Source organism: Anomaloglossus baeobatrachus, chromosome 10 (genome assembly GCF_048569485.1).
Source record: "Anomaloglossus baeobatrachus isolate aAnoBae1 chromosome 10, aAnoBae1.hap1, whole genome shotgun sequence".
NCBI classification, from domain to species: domain Eukaryota; kingdom Metazoa; phylum Chordata; class Amphibia; order Anura; family Aromobatidae; genus Anomaloglossus; species Anomaloglossus baeobatrachus.
The window spans coordinates 55039117-55056656 of NC_134362.1; the positions used below are offsets into that span (position 1 = coordinate 55039117).

General features: G+C 44.5%; 1 protein-coding gene across 1 annotated transcript in view; it reads left to right on the top strand.

Annotated features, from left to right (window-relative positions):
- LOC142255225 (pre-mRNA-processing factor 39-like) overlaps nucleotides 1–17540 on the top strand; it is an 85289-nt gene that overhangs the window by 24275 nt on the left and 43474 nt on the right. The window contains exons 4-6 of the mRNA XM_075326739.1: nucleotides 3962–4080; nucleotides 16907–17074; nucleotides 17176–17320. Coding sequence (XP_075182854.1) covers nucleotides 3962–4080; nucleotides 16907–17074; nucleotides 17176–17320 — 432 coding nt within the window. The remainder of the gene's footprint in view (nucleotides 1–3961; nucleotides 4081–16906; nucleotides 17075–17175; nucleotides 17321–17540) is intronic.

Consider the following 17540-nt stretch of genomic DNA (forward strand, 5'->3'; position numbering starts at 1 on the left):
TTTTCAATTTTTTTTTTCTTTTTGTAAAGTCTGTGTTTCATACAAACATCAAACCTCGGGTTCGCTCATCTCTAGTTTGCATCTGTATACCACCCGAACTCCAAATTCGAACACTGATTTTTTTTCTTTTTGTAAAGTCTGATTTCGCTATGAACACTGAAGCTAAAAGTTTGGGTCCACTCATCTCTACTTTTTGGGTCAAGGAGTCCAGCTCCTTCTAGATCACTCATATGCCCGACCAGCACTAAAGGTCTCCATTCACATTGGGCTAAAGTTGGCTGAATGCAACATTTTAAGCTTCATTGGCAACAAAGGAAAATTCAGAATTTACATTGTGAAAAATCCTATTGCCCAAACTTGTTAGTGTCCGATCACTCTGTGTGTGACCCCACTAAATCTCTCGCACCCGATGTGAAGGCGACTATACACAGAGGCTACTGCACTCTGGGTGGTACATTTTCTATTGCTACCATACAATGCCTACAAATAATAGTGAGTGGGCACCATAGGATTACCCATAGGATAGTACTGGTCAGTGGGCAGGAACGTCTCTCCAGGCTTGTTAGATCTGAGAAATTTAGTGGAGGTAGACTTTAAAAATGACTTGTCAAAAGTCTTAAATGATGGGGGTCTGGGGGTTGAGTCCAATTGCTTAACCCAATCTTCCAAGTCATTCGCTTTCCAGGTTACGGACTCTGCGCCTCAACATTTTGGATCCCATTGCTTTATTTAATGTATTTATTTTTTAACGGGAAGCTAAATTATTGCAAGTCACATTTAAATATTTGTGTTTGGTTTTTTAATATAAAATGTTTCAGTTGTTTTGTTATTTTTAATCTAGGATGTTGTCTAAGATTTTTTTTTTTAACTTATTACTAATGTATATGTGTAACTGTCACCTCCATGTTATCCACAGTCTTTGAGCCATATAAAGAGATATGGACTTACTGTAGTATGCGACCATTAGGTTAAAGTAGTAGAAATTTTGTTAGACTATATCCAAAATCTTGCTATGTGTATACCGTATATACATTGTGTGTGTGTATATGTATTTGTGTGTGTGTATACAGTGTCACAAAAGTACGTACACCCCTTACGTTTTGTAAATATTTTAGATCTGGTCATAGGACAGCACTGTAGATCTGACTGTGTCATACAGTGTACAGTGTCAGTGTGCAGCTTGTATAACAGGGTAAAGTTGGTGTCCTCTAAATAACTCAGCACACAGCCATTAATGTATAAATCGCTGGCAACAAAGGTGAGTACACCCCTAAGTGAAAATGGCCAGATTGTGTCCAATTAGCCATTTTCCCTCCCCGGTTTCATGTGACTCATAAGTGTTACAAGGTCTCAGGTGTGAATGGGGAGCAGATGTGTTACATTTGGTGTTATCTCTCACACACACTCTCATACTGGTCACTGGAAGTTCAGCATGGCTCCTCATGGCAAAGAATTCACTGAGGAACTGAAAAAAAGAATTGTTCTACATAACGATGGCCGAGGCTATAAGAAGATTGCCAGCACCCTGACACTGAGCTTCAGCACGGTGGCCAAGACCATCCCACAGTTTAACAAGACAGGATCCACTCAGAACAGACCTCCCCACGGTCGACCACAGAAGTTGAGTGCATGAATGCCAACATGTATTGTGACATACTGAAGCAGAGCACAATCCCCTCCCTTCAGAAACTGGGCTGCAGGGCAGTATTCCAACATAACGACCCAAAACACCTCCAAGACGACGACTGCCTTGCTAAAGAACTGAGGGTAAAGGTCCTGGACTGGCCAGGCGTCCAAGACGATGACTGCCTTGCTAAATAACTGAGGGTAAATGTCCTGCACTGGCCAGGCGTCTCCACACCTAAACCCTATTGAGCATCTGTGGTGCTTCCTCCAACAGAAGGTCCCTAACATCCTCCATCTCCGTGATGTCGCCATGGAGGATGGAAGAGGATCCAGCGACTCTTGTCAAGCTCTAGTGAATTCCATGCCCAAGAGAGTTAATGGTGGCCACACAAAATATTCACAGTTTGGGAACAATTTGGACATATTCACCCAGGGGTGTATTCACGTTTGTTGACAGCAGTTTAGACGTTTAAGGGTTATTCCCATCTCCAAGGTCCTATCCCAATATTTAGTGTTAAGGAGAATTCCACAGTTTCAGGAAAGAGATCTCCTTAAAGCCTGCTTTACACGTTGCAATTTCGCATACAATATCGTATGCGATTTGCAACACCCCCATCGTATGTGCAGCACGTTCAATTTGTTGAACGTGCCGCACAGACGATTCACCCCCGTCACACGTACTTACCTACCATACAACCTCGATGTGGGCGGCGAACGTCCACTTCCTGGAGTGGGAGGGACTTTCGGCGTCACATCGACGTCACGCGGCAGCCGGCCAATAGAAGCGGAGGGGCGGAGATGAGCGGGACGTAAACATCCCGCCCACCTCCTTCCTTCCGCATTGTCGGCAGGAGCCGCAGACGGAGGTAAGCTGTCGTTCAATGTTCCCAGGGTGTCACACACTGTGATGTGTGCTGCCTCGGGAACATTGCACAACCTGACGTTCATTGTTTGAGGAATGAACGACGTGCATGCGGTGAACGGATTTTCGTTCAATCGTAATTGCACGAAGGTTTTACACGCTACAATCATACTTACGATGCCGGATGTGCGTCACTTACGACGTGACCCCGCCGACACATCGTAAGATTTATTGTAGCATGTGAAGCGGGCTTTACAGTGAATGTCTGCTAAATCTCAGTTTGAAGGTCACTGAATGCCAGCAAAGGAATTCAGACCACACGAGAATGTCTGGTATAAACTCCTCTCAGTAAGAGCAGGTGCACATGTGCCTTGCTTTATTTTTACAAGCATTTTTATAGAACCATAATAGGTTAATCTATTAGTAAAATTCCTAAGTATACCATTGGCTATATTAAAAGCATATGCAGAAAGCCTGTGCTTGTTATCCATTTAGCACTTCCTGTTTAGCCCCTCCTGTTTTCCGACTCCATAGCTTGCAAAGTCTTTGTTACGTAACTTACAGTAATAATTTTGGACTTGCGCAGATACAGCCGCTATTGTAATCACTATTTTCATTCTGTTCCCTTGTTTCACGATATCAGCTGCTGACCTTGGTGTAGACTATTTTACAGTCTCCAACTTCCTATAGAAAAGAAAACTTGGTTATAGAAAAAGCATGTAGAAAAATGAATTGTATTCTCACAGTAGAAAAGCACATAGAAAAATATATTATATTCTCACAGTAGCAGGTGTAATAATATTAGCAAATACCTCTCCCATTAGACATGTAGTATAGTTTTCCTAATATAGCCATGTCTCTTACCTCATGTGCAGGGCATTGCAGCTTAGATATCCATGGCTGCAACCACTCATATAGTGACAGTAAGTTAGTTGCTTGTGGCCGTAGCCATAGGTACCTAAGGTCCTGCAATGCCCTGCATATGAGGTAAGAGACATGGCTGTATCGGGAGATCTATACTACATTTCTAATGGGAGGTATTTACTAATATTATCATTACACCTACTACTTATTGGGATAGGATCTTGGAGATGGGAATAACCCTTTAATGGCTGTGTGTTGAGTTATTTAGAGGGCACCAAATTGAATCTGTTATACAAACTGCACACTGACACTGTACATTGTATCACAGGGGCAGATCTTCAGTGTTATCCCATAAATAGATATAATAAAATATTCAGAAAAATGTGATGAGTGTACTCACTTTTTTATATATAGGGTTTTTTGTATTTTTATTATTTTTATTTTTTTTTTTGATTTGCTTTTTGCATTTCTGACCTAAACTGCTCTTTCTTTTGCTATTTATAAGCATGAAGAAAAATGTGTTTTAAAGAAACCCTGGATATGACTGAACTTGTGAACTCACATTAGGTAATTCCAGTGCAGGATTACTGACGTTTCTGGTTTATGCAGATCTTTATTCGTGCTGTGAAGGCAAACCCCCTGAATGTGACTCTATGGACCAGCTACATCTTGTTTTTATTAAAGAACGTGAACGAGAATCTGCCAAATTCTGCTGAGGGGATACGACGGTAAGAGTGAAATTATTTTATTATTATTATTATTATTATATAATTATTTTTTCTCTTTTTAGCATGAATATTTTAATGTATTTTTATTCGGCATGGATGGTTGAATGACGATGACTGGATTATGGTTTTATATATCCGTGTGGGTGATTAAACTTTTTTTATTTAAAAGGGAGACTGTCGGAACAAAATCACTGTTCAAACCAAGCACAGGCGCTCGGTGCACCCTTGATGTGACCAACCAGGTCTGTGCATCTTTCCACCTACTTGTTTTTGTTTTTTTCCATCTATTTCCATCCCCTTATTCCTTTGACAACTCTGACTTTATAGGAGCCAAAGAATGCCATAGATACAAGTGCGTCTCAATAAATTAAAATATCATCAAAAAGTGAATTTATTTTAGTAATTCAATACAAAAAGTGAAACGCACATATTATATAGAGTCATTACACACAGAGGGATCTATTCCTATATATTATATAGAGTCATTACACACAGAGGGATCTATTCCTATATATTATATAGAGTCATTACACACAGAGGGATCTATTTCTATATATTATATAGAGTCATTACACACAGAGGAATCTATTCCTATATATTATATAGTCATTACACACAGAGGGATCTATTCCTATATATTATATAGAGTCATTACACACAGAGGGATCTATTTCTATATATTATATAGAGTCATTACACACAGAGGGATCTATTCCTATATATTATATAGTCATTACACACAGAGGGATCTATTCCTATATATTATATTGAGTCATTACACACAGAGGGATCTCTTCCTATATATTATATAGTCATTACACACAGAGGGATCTATTTCTATATATTATATAGAGTCATTACACACAGAGGGATCTATTCCTATATATTATATAGTCATTACACACAGAGGGATCTATTCCTATATATTATATTGAGTCATTACACACAGAGGGATCTATTCCTATATATTATATAGTCATTACACACAGAGGGATCTATTCCTATATATTATATTGAGTCATTACACACAGAGGGATCTATTCCTATATATTATATAGTCATTACACACAGAGGGATCTATTTCTATATATTATATAGAGTCATTACACACAGAGGGATCTATTCCTATATATTATATAGAGTCATTACACACAGAGGAATCTATTCCTATATATTATATAGTCATTACACACAGAGGGATCTATTTCTATATATTATATAGAGTCATTACACACAGAGGGATCTATTCCTATATATTATATAGTCATTACACACAGAGGGATCTATTTCTATATATTATATAGTTATTACACACAGAGGGATCTATTTCTATATATTATATAGAGTCATTACACACAGAGGGATCTATTTTAAGTCATTTCTGTTAATGTTGATGATTATGGCTTGCAGCCAATGAAAACCCAAAAGTCATTATCTCAGAAAATTAGAATATTATATAAGACCAACTAAAAAAATGATTTTAAACTCAAATGTTGGCGCCTACTGAAAAGTCTGTACAGTAAATGCCTCAATACTTGGTCAGGGCTCCTTTTGCATGAATTACTGCATCAATGTGGCGTGGCATGGTGACGATCAGCCTGTGGCACTGCTGAGGTGTTATGGAAGGTTGCTTTGATAGCAGCCTTCAGCTCGTCTGCATTATTGGCTCCGGTGTCTCTCATCCTCCTCTTGGCAATAACCCATAGATTCTCTATGGAGTTTAGGTCAGGCGAGTTTGCTGGCCAATCAAGCACAGTGATAATGTGGTTATTACACCAGGTATTGGTACTCTTGGCAGTGTGGACAGGTGCCAAGTCCTGCTGGAAAATGAAATTTCTTTGTCGCTCCATTGGGAGACCCAGACAATTGGGTGTATAGCTTCTGCCTCTGGAGGCCACACAAAGTATTACACTTTAAAAAGTGTAACCCCTCCCCTCTGCCTATACACCCTCCCGTGGACCACGGGCTCCTCAGTTTTATGCTTTGTGCGTTCCTGCAGGGGGTCTGCCACATAGTCCCACCTTACAAACGTCCGTTGGAACCTTGGGACCTTAACAGGGTCCTGATGGCTCTTCAAAAGCCGCCTTTTGAGCCGCTGCGGGATGTCTCTCTCTCCCGTCTTTCGCAGAAGGTGGCCTTCCTAGTGGCAGTCACGTCTCTTCGGAGAGTGTCTGAGCTTGCAGCGCTGTCATGCAAAGCTCCCTTCCTGGTTTTTCACCAGGATAAGGTGGTTCTGCGTCCTGTCCCGGAATTTCTCCCTAAGGTGGTATCTCCTTTTCATCTCAATCAGGATATCTCCTTGCCTTCCTTTTGCCCTAATCCAATTCACCAGTGTGAAAAGGATTTGCACTCTTTGGATCTAGTGAGAGCACTCCGGTTCTACGTGTCTCGCACGGCGCCCCTGCGCCGTTCAGATGCGCTCTTTGTCCTTGTCGCTGGCCAGCGTAAGGGCTCTCAGGCCTCCAAGTCAACCTTGGCTCGGTGGATCAAGGAACTGATTCTCGAGGCCTACCGTTCTTCTGGGCTTCCACTTCCTTCAGGGTTGAAAGCCCATTCTACCAGAGCGGTAGGTGCGTCCTGGGCTTTGCGGCACCGGGCGACGGCTCAGCAGGTGTGTCAGGCAGCTACGTGGTCTAGTCTGCACACTTTCACGAAGCACTATCAAGTGCATACCTATGCGTCGGCTGACGCCAGTCTAGGTAGGCGAGTCCTTCAGGCGGCGGTTGCCCACCTGTAAGAGGGGGCCGGTTTTCGGCTCTTTCGATTGAGGTATTCTTTTACCCACCCAGGGACTGCTCTTGGACGTCCCAATTGTCTGGGTCTCCCAATGGAGCGACAAAGAAGAAGGGAATTTTGTTTACTTACCGTAAATTCCTTTTCTTCTAGCTCCTATTGGGAGACCCAGCACCCGCCCCTGTTCCCTTCGGGCTGGTTGTTCTTTTGTGTACACATGTTGTTCATGTTGAATTGTTCTTATGGTTCATGGTCTTCAGTTCTAAGAACATCCTTTGGATTGAATTTACCCTAGACCAATTTATAAGTTTTCTCCTTCCTGCTTTTGCACCAAAACTGAGGAACCCGTGGTCCACGGGAGGGTGTATAGGCAGAGGGGAGGGGTTACACTTTTTAAAGTGTAATACTTTGTGTGGCCTCCAGAGGCAGAAGCTATACACCCAATTGTCTGGGTCTCCCAATAGGAGCTAGAAGAAAAGGAATTTACGGTAAGTAAACAAAATTCCCTTTTTCCATCTCCAAAAAGCTTGTCGGCAGAGGAAAGCATGAAGTGCTCTAAAATTTCCTGGTAGACGGCTGCACTGACTTTGGTCTTGATAAAACACAGTGTCTACACCAGCAGATGACATGGCTCCCCAAACCATCACTGATTGTGGAGACTTCACACTAGACCTCAGCAGCTTGGATTGTGGCCTCTCCACTCTTCCTCCAGACTCTGGGGCCGCGATTTCCAAATGAAATGCAAAACTTAATTTAATCTGAAAACACCTTGGACCACTGAGAACAGTCCAGTTCTTCTTCTCCTTGGCCCAGATAAGACGTTCTGGCGTTGTCTATTGGTTATGAGTGGTTTGACACAAGGAATGCGACACTTGTAGCCCATGTTCTGGATACTTCTGTGTGTGGTGACTCTTGAAGCACTGACTCCAGCAGCGTCCACTCCTTGTGACTCTCCCCCAAATTTTTGAATGGTCTTTTCTTAACAATCCTATCAAAGCTGCGGTTATCCCGGTTGCTTGTGCACCTTTTTCTACCACACTTTTTCCTTCCACTCAACTTTCCATTACTATGCTTGGATACAGCACTCTGTAAACAGCCAGCTTCTTTAGCAATGACCTTCTACAGCTTACCCTCCTTGTGGAGTGTGTCAATGACTGCCTTGTGGACATATGTCAAGTCAGCAGTCTTCCTCAGAATTGTCTAGCCTACTGAACCAGACTAAGGGACCATTTTAAGTGCTTAGGAGGCCTTTGCAGGTGTTTTGTGGCAATTATTCTAATTTTCTGAGATGTCCTTTTGGGTTTTGATGGATTGTAAGTCATAATCATCAACATTAACAGAAATAAACCCTTGAAATAGATCCCTTTGTGTGTAATGACTCTATATAATATATAGGAATAGAGCCCTCTGTGTGTAATGACTCTATATATAATATATAGGAATAGATCCCTCTGTGTGTAATGACTCTATATAATATATAGGAATAGATCCCTCTGTGTGTAATGACTATATAATATATATAGGAATAGATCCCTCTGTGTGTAATGACTATATAATATATAGGAATAGAGCCCTGTGTGTGTAATGACTCTATATAATTTACAGGAATAGATCCCTCTGTGTGTAATTGTGCCGCCCCCCACGTCGGCAGCCAAGCTGCTCGGATCCGCAGTGGCTCGAGGGGTCTCCGGACCCGGGGGTCGCGCGGACACTTAAATAAAAGGGGATGTAATGTGTACACGGGATTGTTCTAACAGTTCGTGACGCCACCCACGGTGTGTGGTAAGGTGGATTACCACCGCTGCTGTTGGGGAGCACCCGGGGGCGATGGAGCTGCAGCTGGGTGTTAACCCCTTTGTGGGTAGGGGTGGATGCCCCGGGGCTCAGTGTCCAGAACACGGGAGGCGATGATTGCCGGAGGTGGCGCGCCGGGCCGGAACGGTGGGTGTTGGTGTACTCATTAAATGATTGCACACAACTGTGCTGGTAAACCAAGGTGTCAGTGGCCGGCTGCCGCTTCTGGGTATATTCGGTTCCCACACCCTGCTGGTGTACCAATGTCCCTTCCTCGGGCACTATGTACTTTTCTTCTATTTTGGACAACCTCGTGTGGAACGGGGAAGTCCTCTCCCGGTTCTGTTTTTGGTTGGGAGATGTGCCCGCGAAAACTGACCCTTGGGATCTCAGTGGGTGTTTGCGGATACCCTATTCCCCGCCATGGGCTGCCGTTTCGCTCTCTCTGGGCTAACACACTGGAACAAAGTCTGGAACCTTGCTCCCGGCCTGGTTAATTAGAGAAGGGGCTTGCAACCGTCTTCTAACTAGGGTCCAAGTACCCCGCCTGTGCATGGTTTCCGGACCGGATCTCCGCTGTCGGTACCGGTGGGCTCCAACCCTATCCCGGTCCACTTTGGATTTCCCGCGACCAGACTCCCGTCGCCTTTGGACACTGTCCACTGCTTGCCTCCTAGCCAGTACACCAGGGCCACTACCCTGGCTACCCGTCACTAGGCTCAGCCTTGACTCTCTCCTCCTCATTTCGCTTCTCTTCCTCTACTTCACTTTCTCTCTTTGTTCCCGCCCACGGATCCTCAAGACCCCTAGATGGGCGCTCCCAATCCGCCTGGTCCTGCCCACTGTTGTGTCCTTCCTACCCTGAGGGGGGTGGCTAGGGTTTTGTGGCAGATGGTACCTGGTGTGGATGGTGTTGTGTGGGGTGTATTGTTTTTCTGTGACCACCTGGCGGCGCCAGGGCGTCACATTCTCCCTTGGTTGAATACAGCCCGTCCGCAGGCTGTCCGACCACTGACCTTTTTTTTTCTTCTTATTTTTCTAAAATAAACAGGAAAGAAAAGGTAAAACATTTTAAGAACATTTCTTCCCTGACGGGAGGCACATTAACGTTGCAAACATGATAACATTACTTTCCCCTCCTCCATTCGCCACCCAAACAACCTGGTTCCTTGGTGCCACCTCTAATCATGGTGGGCACCCCTTTTCCCCAGTCCTCAGCTGTACCGGGTGACGCCTGCACGGTCCGGGTAAAAAGTTCCTTACCCGGCAGTCCATCTCAAGGGTCCCAAAGTCCGGGAGCCCTCGGCCTGGAGGTTAGCTACCGGTTTTATTAGTGACTGGGCCTCGGCCTACTCCACCGCAGGCCTTTCCTCCAATCGACCTCTCCAGAGGCAGTGCAGTAGGTGAGGAGTAACAACAAATTAGTTAGGGGTATTTACAGCACCCAACAAGTTTTTGGGGTGACCTCACCAGTCCTGAGGTCTTGGTCCATTTTTTTAAACTGAAAACGGGGTAAACTTTAACAGGTTAACGGGTAGCCGAAAACCACTACCATTTACTTCTTATTCTCTTGCAGGGGTCTGTGAGGGGTTTTGGAGACATGGCTGCCCATCGACCACCATCCACTTTTTAACGTCCAGGGCGAACCACCCCCTTTCTCCACGTTGTCGTGTGTAACTCACTAGGTCCCCAGGTTTCCGATCTCGGTCTGGGTGGTCTGTTGGCAGATGCGGGGCCGCATCCCTCTGGGACACAAAAATTTCGGAGTCCAGTCCCGGCTCATAGATGAACCCCCATCCCTTTTGGGGGTTAAAGTGGCGGACCTGCCCTCGGTAGGTCGGGCCCCGCACCCGAAAGGTAGCCTGCCGCAGGTGGTCCTTTTCTTGGTAGGTGCGTGCCAGCACCTCGGCTTTACGCTTTTCTCGGGCAGTGATTTCCTGTTTCAGCTGCCGTTGCTGTCGCTCCCAGTACGGGGCACGGATTCTGTGCTCCTTCCCCGGCTCGCAAGCTTGGCCCACACGGATGCCCTCGGTGCTGGCTACGAGCAGCCTCTCTATCTACCGAGGGCCCCATCTTTCACTGGCCTTCTCTGCTTCCCGGCAGGTACATCCCGGCTGTACTACAGCCGGGACCAGGTACTGGGTAGCAACACACGCGGCCGCCGCGGGTGGCTTCTGGTTGGGTACAGCCTCCATTTCAGCCGTGCGTACTGCCGGAGCCGATGTCATCATTGTTGCGGCCGGAGCCGACGTCATCATTGTTGCGGCCGGGCTGACTGCCGGAGCCGATGTCATCATTGTTGCGGCTGGGCGGACTGCCGAAGACGGGGATGACGTCATTGGGGTTGCGGCCTGGTTCGGGGCCGGATGGGATGTTGTCAGGGTTGCGGCCTGGCTCGGGGCCGAGACTGGTGATGGTTCGGTGGTGCAGGTCAGGCCTGAGGTCCCCACTGCTGGGTCCTCTTCTTCAGACAAGACGGGTTCCGCCGATCGTGGCGTTGGCTGCGGACATAGGTGGCGAGGGAGGCGATGTGGCGGACGGTGGCATACCGGGCCCCTCAGCCGGGACGGCCAGTTCCTGGGGAACATAAAGGCGTGGGTCATTGCTTACCTGCTCCTCCGAGGCCATCTCCATCTCGCGCGCCCGGACAGCTGCAGCCAGACCCTTCATCTCGGTGGTCCACCGCATTATGATGAAATGTGCCTGGGCCTATATTCTCTAGCACATCTTCTCCGTCTGTACTTCAGTCCAGTCGGCGGTGCCGGGAACGTGCCTCTCCACTTGCTGGTTGTCGGACCCCTGAGACATCCTGCCGCTTGCTTGTCCAGGAACGGGATTCGGCAAAGTCCTGGTGTCCCTGCCTTTTTATCTTCTTGTGTCACATGCCGCTGTTTCTGCCCTCCCCCTTGGTTTTTCGACAGTGGTCTCGTGGGACCCACTGACCTTTGTGCTTCCTGTCTTGGGAGTCACCAGCTTCCACCCGCGTTCCCAGGGGGCGGGGCCTCAACTTCGCGCTTCGTGTAATGACTATATAATAATAATTAATTTTATTCATTTATATAGCGCTATTAATTGCACAGCGCTTTACATACATTGGCAACACTGTCCCCATTGGGGCTCACAATCCAGAGTCCCTATCTGTATGGCTTTGGAGTGTGGGAGGATACCAGAGAACCCGGAGGAAACCCACACAAACACGGGGAGAACATACAAACGTCTTGCAGATGGTGTTCTTGGTGGGATTTGAACCCAGGACCCCAGCGCTGCAAGACTGCAGTGCTCACCACTGATCCCTCTGTGTGTAATGACTATATAATATATAGGTATAGATCCCTCTGTGTGTAATGACTATATAATATATAGGAATAGATCCCTCTGTGTGTAATGACTATATAATATATAGGAATAGATCCCTCTGTGGGTAATGACTATATAATATATAGGAATAGATCCCTCTGTGTGTAATGCCTATAATGACTATATAATATATAGGAATAGATACATCTGTGTTTAATGACTATATAATATATAGGAATAGAGCCCTCTGTATTTAATGACTCTATATAATATATAGGAATAGATCCCTCTGTGTTTAATGACTCTATATAATATATAGGAATAGAGCCCTCTGTATTTAATGACTCTATATAATATATAGGAATAGATTCCTCTGTGTGTAATGACTCTATATAATATATAGGAATAGATCCCTCTGTGTGGAATGACTCTATATAATATATAGGAATAGATCCCTCTGTGTGTAATGACTCTATATAATATATAGGAATAGATCCCTCTGTGTGGAATGACTCTATATAATATATAGGAATAGATCCCTCTGTGTGTAATGACTCTATATAATATATAGGAATAGATCCCTCTGTGTTTAATGACTCTATATAATATATAGGAATAGAGCCCTCTGTATTTAATGACTCTATAATATATAGGAATAGATCCCTCTGTGTGTAATGACTCTATATAATATATAGGAATAGATCCCTCTGTGTGTAATGACTCTATATAATATATAGGAATAGATCCCTCTGTGTGTAATGACTCTATATAATATATAGGAAAAGATCACTCTGTGTGTAATGACGCTATATAATATATAGGAATAGAGCCCTCTGTGTGTAATGACTCTATATAATATATAGGAATAGATCCCTCTGTGTTTAATGACTCTATATAATATATAGGAATAGAGCCCTCTGTATTTAATGACTCTATAATATATAGGAATAGATCCCTCTGTGTGTAATGACTCTATATAATATATAGGAATAGATCCCTCTGTGTGTAATGACTCTATATAATATATAGGAATAGATCTCTCTGTGTGTAATGACTCTATATAATATATGCGTTTCCCTCTTTGTATTGAATTACTGAAATAAATTAACTTTTTGAAGGTATTCTAATTTATTGAGATGCACCTGTAGATAGAAAACAAAGTAAGCGGGAAGTTGCACAGAATTGTTTCGCCACACCAAGGGTGCACCAATCGTCTGTGCTTGGTTTGTACAGTAATTCTGTAATGACTGACTCCTTTTCAAAGGAATAACAATATTTAGACATGAACTAAACTTGCTGGGGGTTTAGTCCTATAAATATCAGTAAGGGTAGCCCCTACTCCTGCTCACCTTTTGCTTCTTGGTTAGCAGCAATAACTTGACCCAAAGTTGTATAAACTCCGTTTCATTACCATCTACTATTGCGGCAGCCTTGCCCTTACCTGGATTCTTCCTTCCTCTGATTTTGGGATATTCATGTACAATTCTCATTTGCATCCTGCTGAATTCTTTTTTTTAACAGGTAGCCCAGCAATAACCTTTTTTACACATTTAAAGAAGAGCTGAAGACCTTTTTTATCCCATCGCTCACTTGTACCCTGCGTCCATTTTTATTCCTATTGTTAAGTCATTATTGTAAATGAAATGCTCTGTTCGATATTGATGTATCCATTCTAATAAATGATATTTAGTGTAATCTTTTGCATTATTTATATACTCGAGTGCTGTATTTCATTTGACTCTTGAAAACATCAGACGGAAAGCCGTACGAAGTTTATAAGAAAATACCGCCGCTTTTTTCCCCTAAGAAAAGTGCAATTGAGTTACAATAGATGAGACTATTTGACTATTGTGCGGGACAGAATTGCACTTTATTTAGGGGTTGTTTACTATGTTTTTAGTTGCCATATAAGACCGTGAAATCATACACATATGTTGTGAATAGTTGATGCTGAAATCCGGACCTCAGCGGTGCAACAGCGATCAAAAGGATTGTCAATGAGTCGTTGAGTAAGAGTGCACTAAAAAAATGTAGCGGCTCCACAGATACATTGTCTGTCTAAAGATCACACTCTAGTAGAGATGAGCGAACCTAAGTTTCGGTGTTCGTACCCAGACTTACAAACCCCCACCACCCCCCAAATTCAAGTTTGGCTGCTTTACATATGCAAACCACTCGTGCAAGCATCGCTGTACTCTGGTACGCTCGGTGCTCGGCCCAGTGCGAGCCGCTTGCAGCTTTTGATCAGCTCGCACTGGGGGTAACAATGGTGTGATCACTTGTATTGTGCAACCAAACAAAACAATGGAAAAATCTTTGTTTATCGCTGGCTGGATGTGGGTCGAGACCCGGCGTGCCCAATTAGTGACTTCCACTAAGGTTCAGGTCAGGTCCGGAACCCAAACTGAATTTTTTCAGTAGTCCGGCTGCACCACCCAAACCAAACTTCCACGGGTCCGCTCATCTCTACTCTCTACCATTCTGTGACAGCGTGCAAGGAAAAGTTGCATACCCCGATATGGCATTGTCCACTTTTATTTTCCAGTAATGTCCTGGTGGTAATTCAGCTCCATATGATCTACAGCCATGGATCCATCTAAAGACCCTTGGTTCTTCTTCTTCTTCCGAGCATGTCCAGTATTTCATATTCACAAGATTTATATACATCCATTTCATGTCGTCAGGAACATATTGTACATCCCATATTGTAAACTGTCCAATTCGAGAAAAACTCCCTTGAAAAAGACTTTAGCCATTGAATAACAACAATGCATGACTTATAGAGGGGTCATAAAGCGTAAAAAACTTCATTATCCAGACACATCTGTAAGACGTATTTTAGGTTACTCTTTCGATAGCAGACATGCTTCTAGTTATATATTCGTAACTTTACATATCCATACATCATTCATCCAACACAGCATTGAGTTACCGGAGGATTGACTTGATGATGGAAAGATTGCCAATTTTGGGTATGCAATTCTTTCTTCGCGCACCAAAGCCCGGTGTGGAGGCGTTGGATGTTTTAAAAGGTTATTCGCAAAATCTTAAGTAAGAAATAAGTTATTGATCGCTGATATCTTCAAGGATCTCGCAAACAGGGCTCTAGATCTGGAAAGGAACGGAGGAGATCACGCTCCACTTTTCTTCCATTCATTGTCTATGGCACTGACGGTAAGCAGCCGAGCAATCTGCTCAATGTTCTCCAGCGGTCTCCTATACAAGGAATAGAGCGGAGGTCGAGCGTGAATACCTCTGCTCCTTTCAAGATGGATAGGTTATAACTTATGATTTTGGGGAATATCCCGTTAATGTACAATCCAAGAATTTGTTTTTCTTAAGAGTCTAATTTCTAATAAAAAAGAACATGATAAATTGATCAGTTTCCATAATATTTTTTCTAGTCATTATCTATTGACGTCAGAGACAATAAAAAAAAAAAAGTCAAAATGTATACAAAACACTAACGTAACAATACCTGTAAATACCGATGTCGTGACCATTTGATTTGAACAGTAATATGCTGAAAAAGAAACTCCGTTCAGAATTGTATTGATATGGATGTGTGCACATTTATGCATCTGTATATTTGTGGGTATACATATTGTGTGTACATGTTTTCTTAGGTGTCTATATTTGCATTGTATATCCAGATTTTTGTATGTGCGTGAAGTTTATTTTTTATTTTTCCCTACATTTGTGTGCAAATAATTGTAATAATACAGTTGTGTGCATATGTATGTGTCGAGTCTACAAAATTGCGTTAATATAATTGCGTACATAAGTGTGCATGTATGTATATCCATATTTTGTGTGTGTGCTGTTTGTTCATGTCTGTGCACTACAGTAGTTTTGTCTTGACCTATGGCCTCTGTGCGAGAGGACGGCAGCGGGGCCGGCCTCTGTGCGAGAGGACGGCAGCGGGGCCGGCCTCTGTGCGAGAGGACGGCAGCGGGGCCGGCCTCTGTGCGAGAGGACTGCAGCGGGGCCGGCCTCTGTGCGAGAGGACTGCAGCGGGGCCGGCCTCTGTGCGAGAGGACTGCAGCGGGGCCGGCCTCTGTGTGAGAGGACTGCAGCGGGGCCGGCCTCTGTGTGAGAGGACTGCAGCGGGGCCGGCCTCTGTGCGAGAGGACTGCAGCGGGGCCGGCCTCTGTGCGAGAGGACTGCAGCGGGGCCGGCCTCTGTGCGAGAGGACTGCAGCGGGGCCGGCCTCTGTGCGAGAGGACTGCAGCGGGGCCGGCCTCTGTGCGAGAGGACTTCCGCGGGGCCGGCCTCTGTGCGAGAGGACTTCCGCGGGGCCGGCCTCTGTGCGAGAGGACTTCCGCGGGGCCGGCCTCTGTGCGAGAGGACTGCAGCGGGGCCGGCCTCTGTGCGATAGGACTGCAGCGGGACCGGCCTCTGTGCGAGAGGAATGTATCGCTTTTATGTCTTTGTCTGGCCAAGAACTTTTAGGGTTTCTTTGGTAAGATATTGGACTATTTTAAACCGTATACAATCGGGTGACGGGTTGACAAGTTCTGTCCAGAAGAAGCAGATGTCGTTGTCCTCAAATTACATAAGTGTGAGCGGTAAGTAAATCGGTGGAAAACTGGGACCAGAATTGCTCTTATTAACATAATAAAGAGAATCGGCCACCAGGTTTATACTAACCAACAGGAGCATAAAGTAGTGACAAGAAGCCTGATTCTGCAGTGACACTTGTTTTCTTGCAGTAGTTGCATATCACTGCTGTTCTTGTGCAGCGCTGGGGTCTTCTTGATGATGGAGTCTCCAGTTCCCAGTGCTCACCTCGCACTGATTGGCTACTTTCCTCCTATGCAGGGCATGAGGGGGGAGGGACTGTCTGTTGCAAGGCCAGGAGATGAGGGCAGATCATTTATGAGGACTTGAAAAGAATACTTTACATTTTGCAAGTCCCAATTTATGCAGATTAATACATCACCTCCATCGCTGGGCATTAAATTCACGTAAGATGATGACTTTTTACGATACACTTTTGCAGGGTGTTTAATGAAGCTATCGAGTTGTGCGGCATGGAATACTACTCTGATGATCTCTGGAACCTGTACATAGACCATGAAGTAAAACACAATAACTTTAGAGAAGCCATGCAGCTCCTTAATCGAATCCTGAAGATCCCCACGCAGAGGTATCAGGTCCATTTTGAGAGGTGAGGACGCAGATGCAGAGTTTTGGGCAGTATTGCAAATGTTACTGTGATGCGGTTTATTGGGATAGTTCCTAAATTATTTTCTTGCCTTTGCTGTACAGGTTGAAATTGCTGATAACTTCGCACTCTCCTGTTGAACTCCTAAGTCTGGAAGAGCTCAGCGTGATGTGCTCAAAAGTACAGGTGGAAAATGATCAGGTTGCTGTGGAGGACTCGCCTCTAGAGGAGGTCGCAGTATCGCTATCGGTATGTGCGGTTTTCAGTCTCTTAATACCATGTTTCCCTGCAGGAATTTTCAGTATTTTTGGCGTAAGGCTTAAATATAAGCCCTGCCCTGAAAGTAAATCCTAGGTGCGGTGCAATAATGAAGTGTCCCTGCAGCTAAAAAGGTTAATGATACTGCAGGACACTTCATTATAGAAAGCAGACACCCCCAAAAGAGAGAAGTCATACTCACCAGACGCCA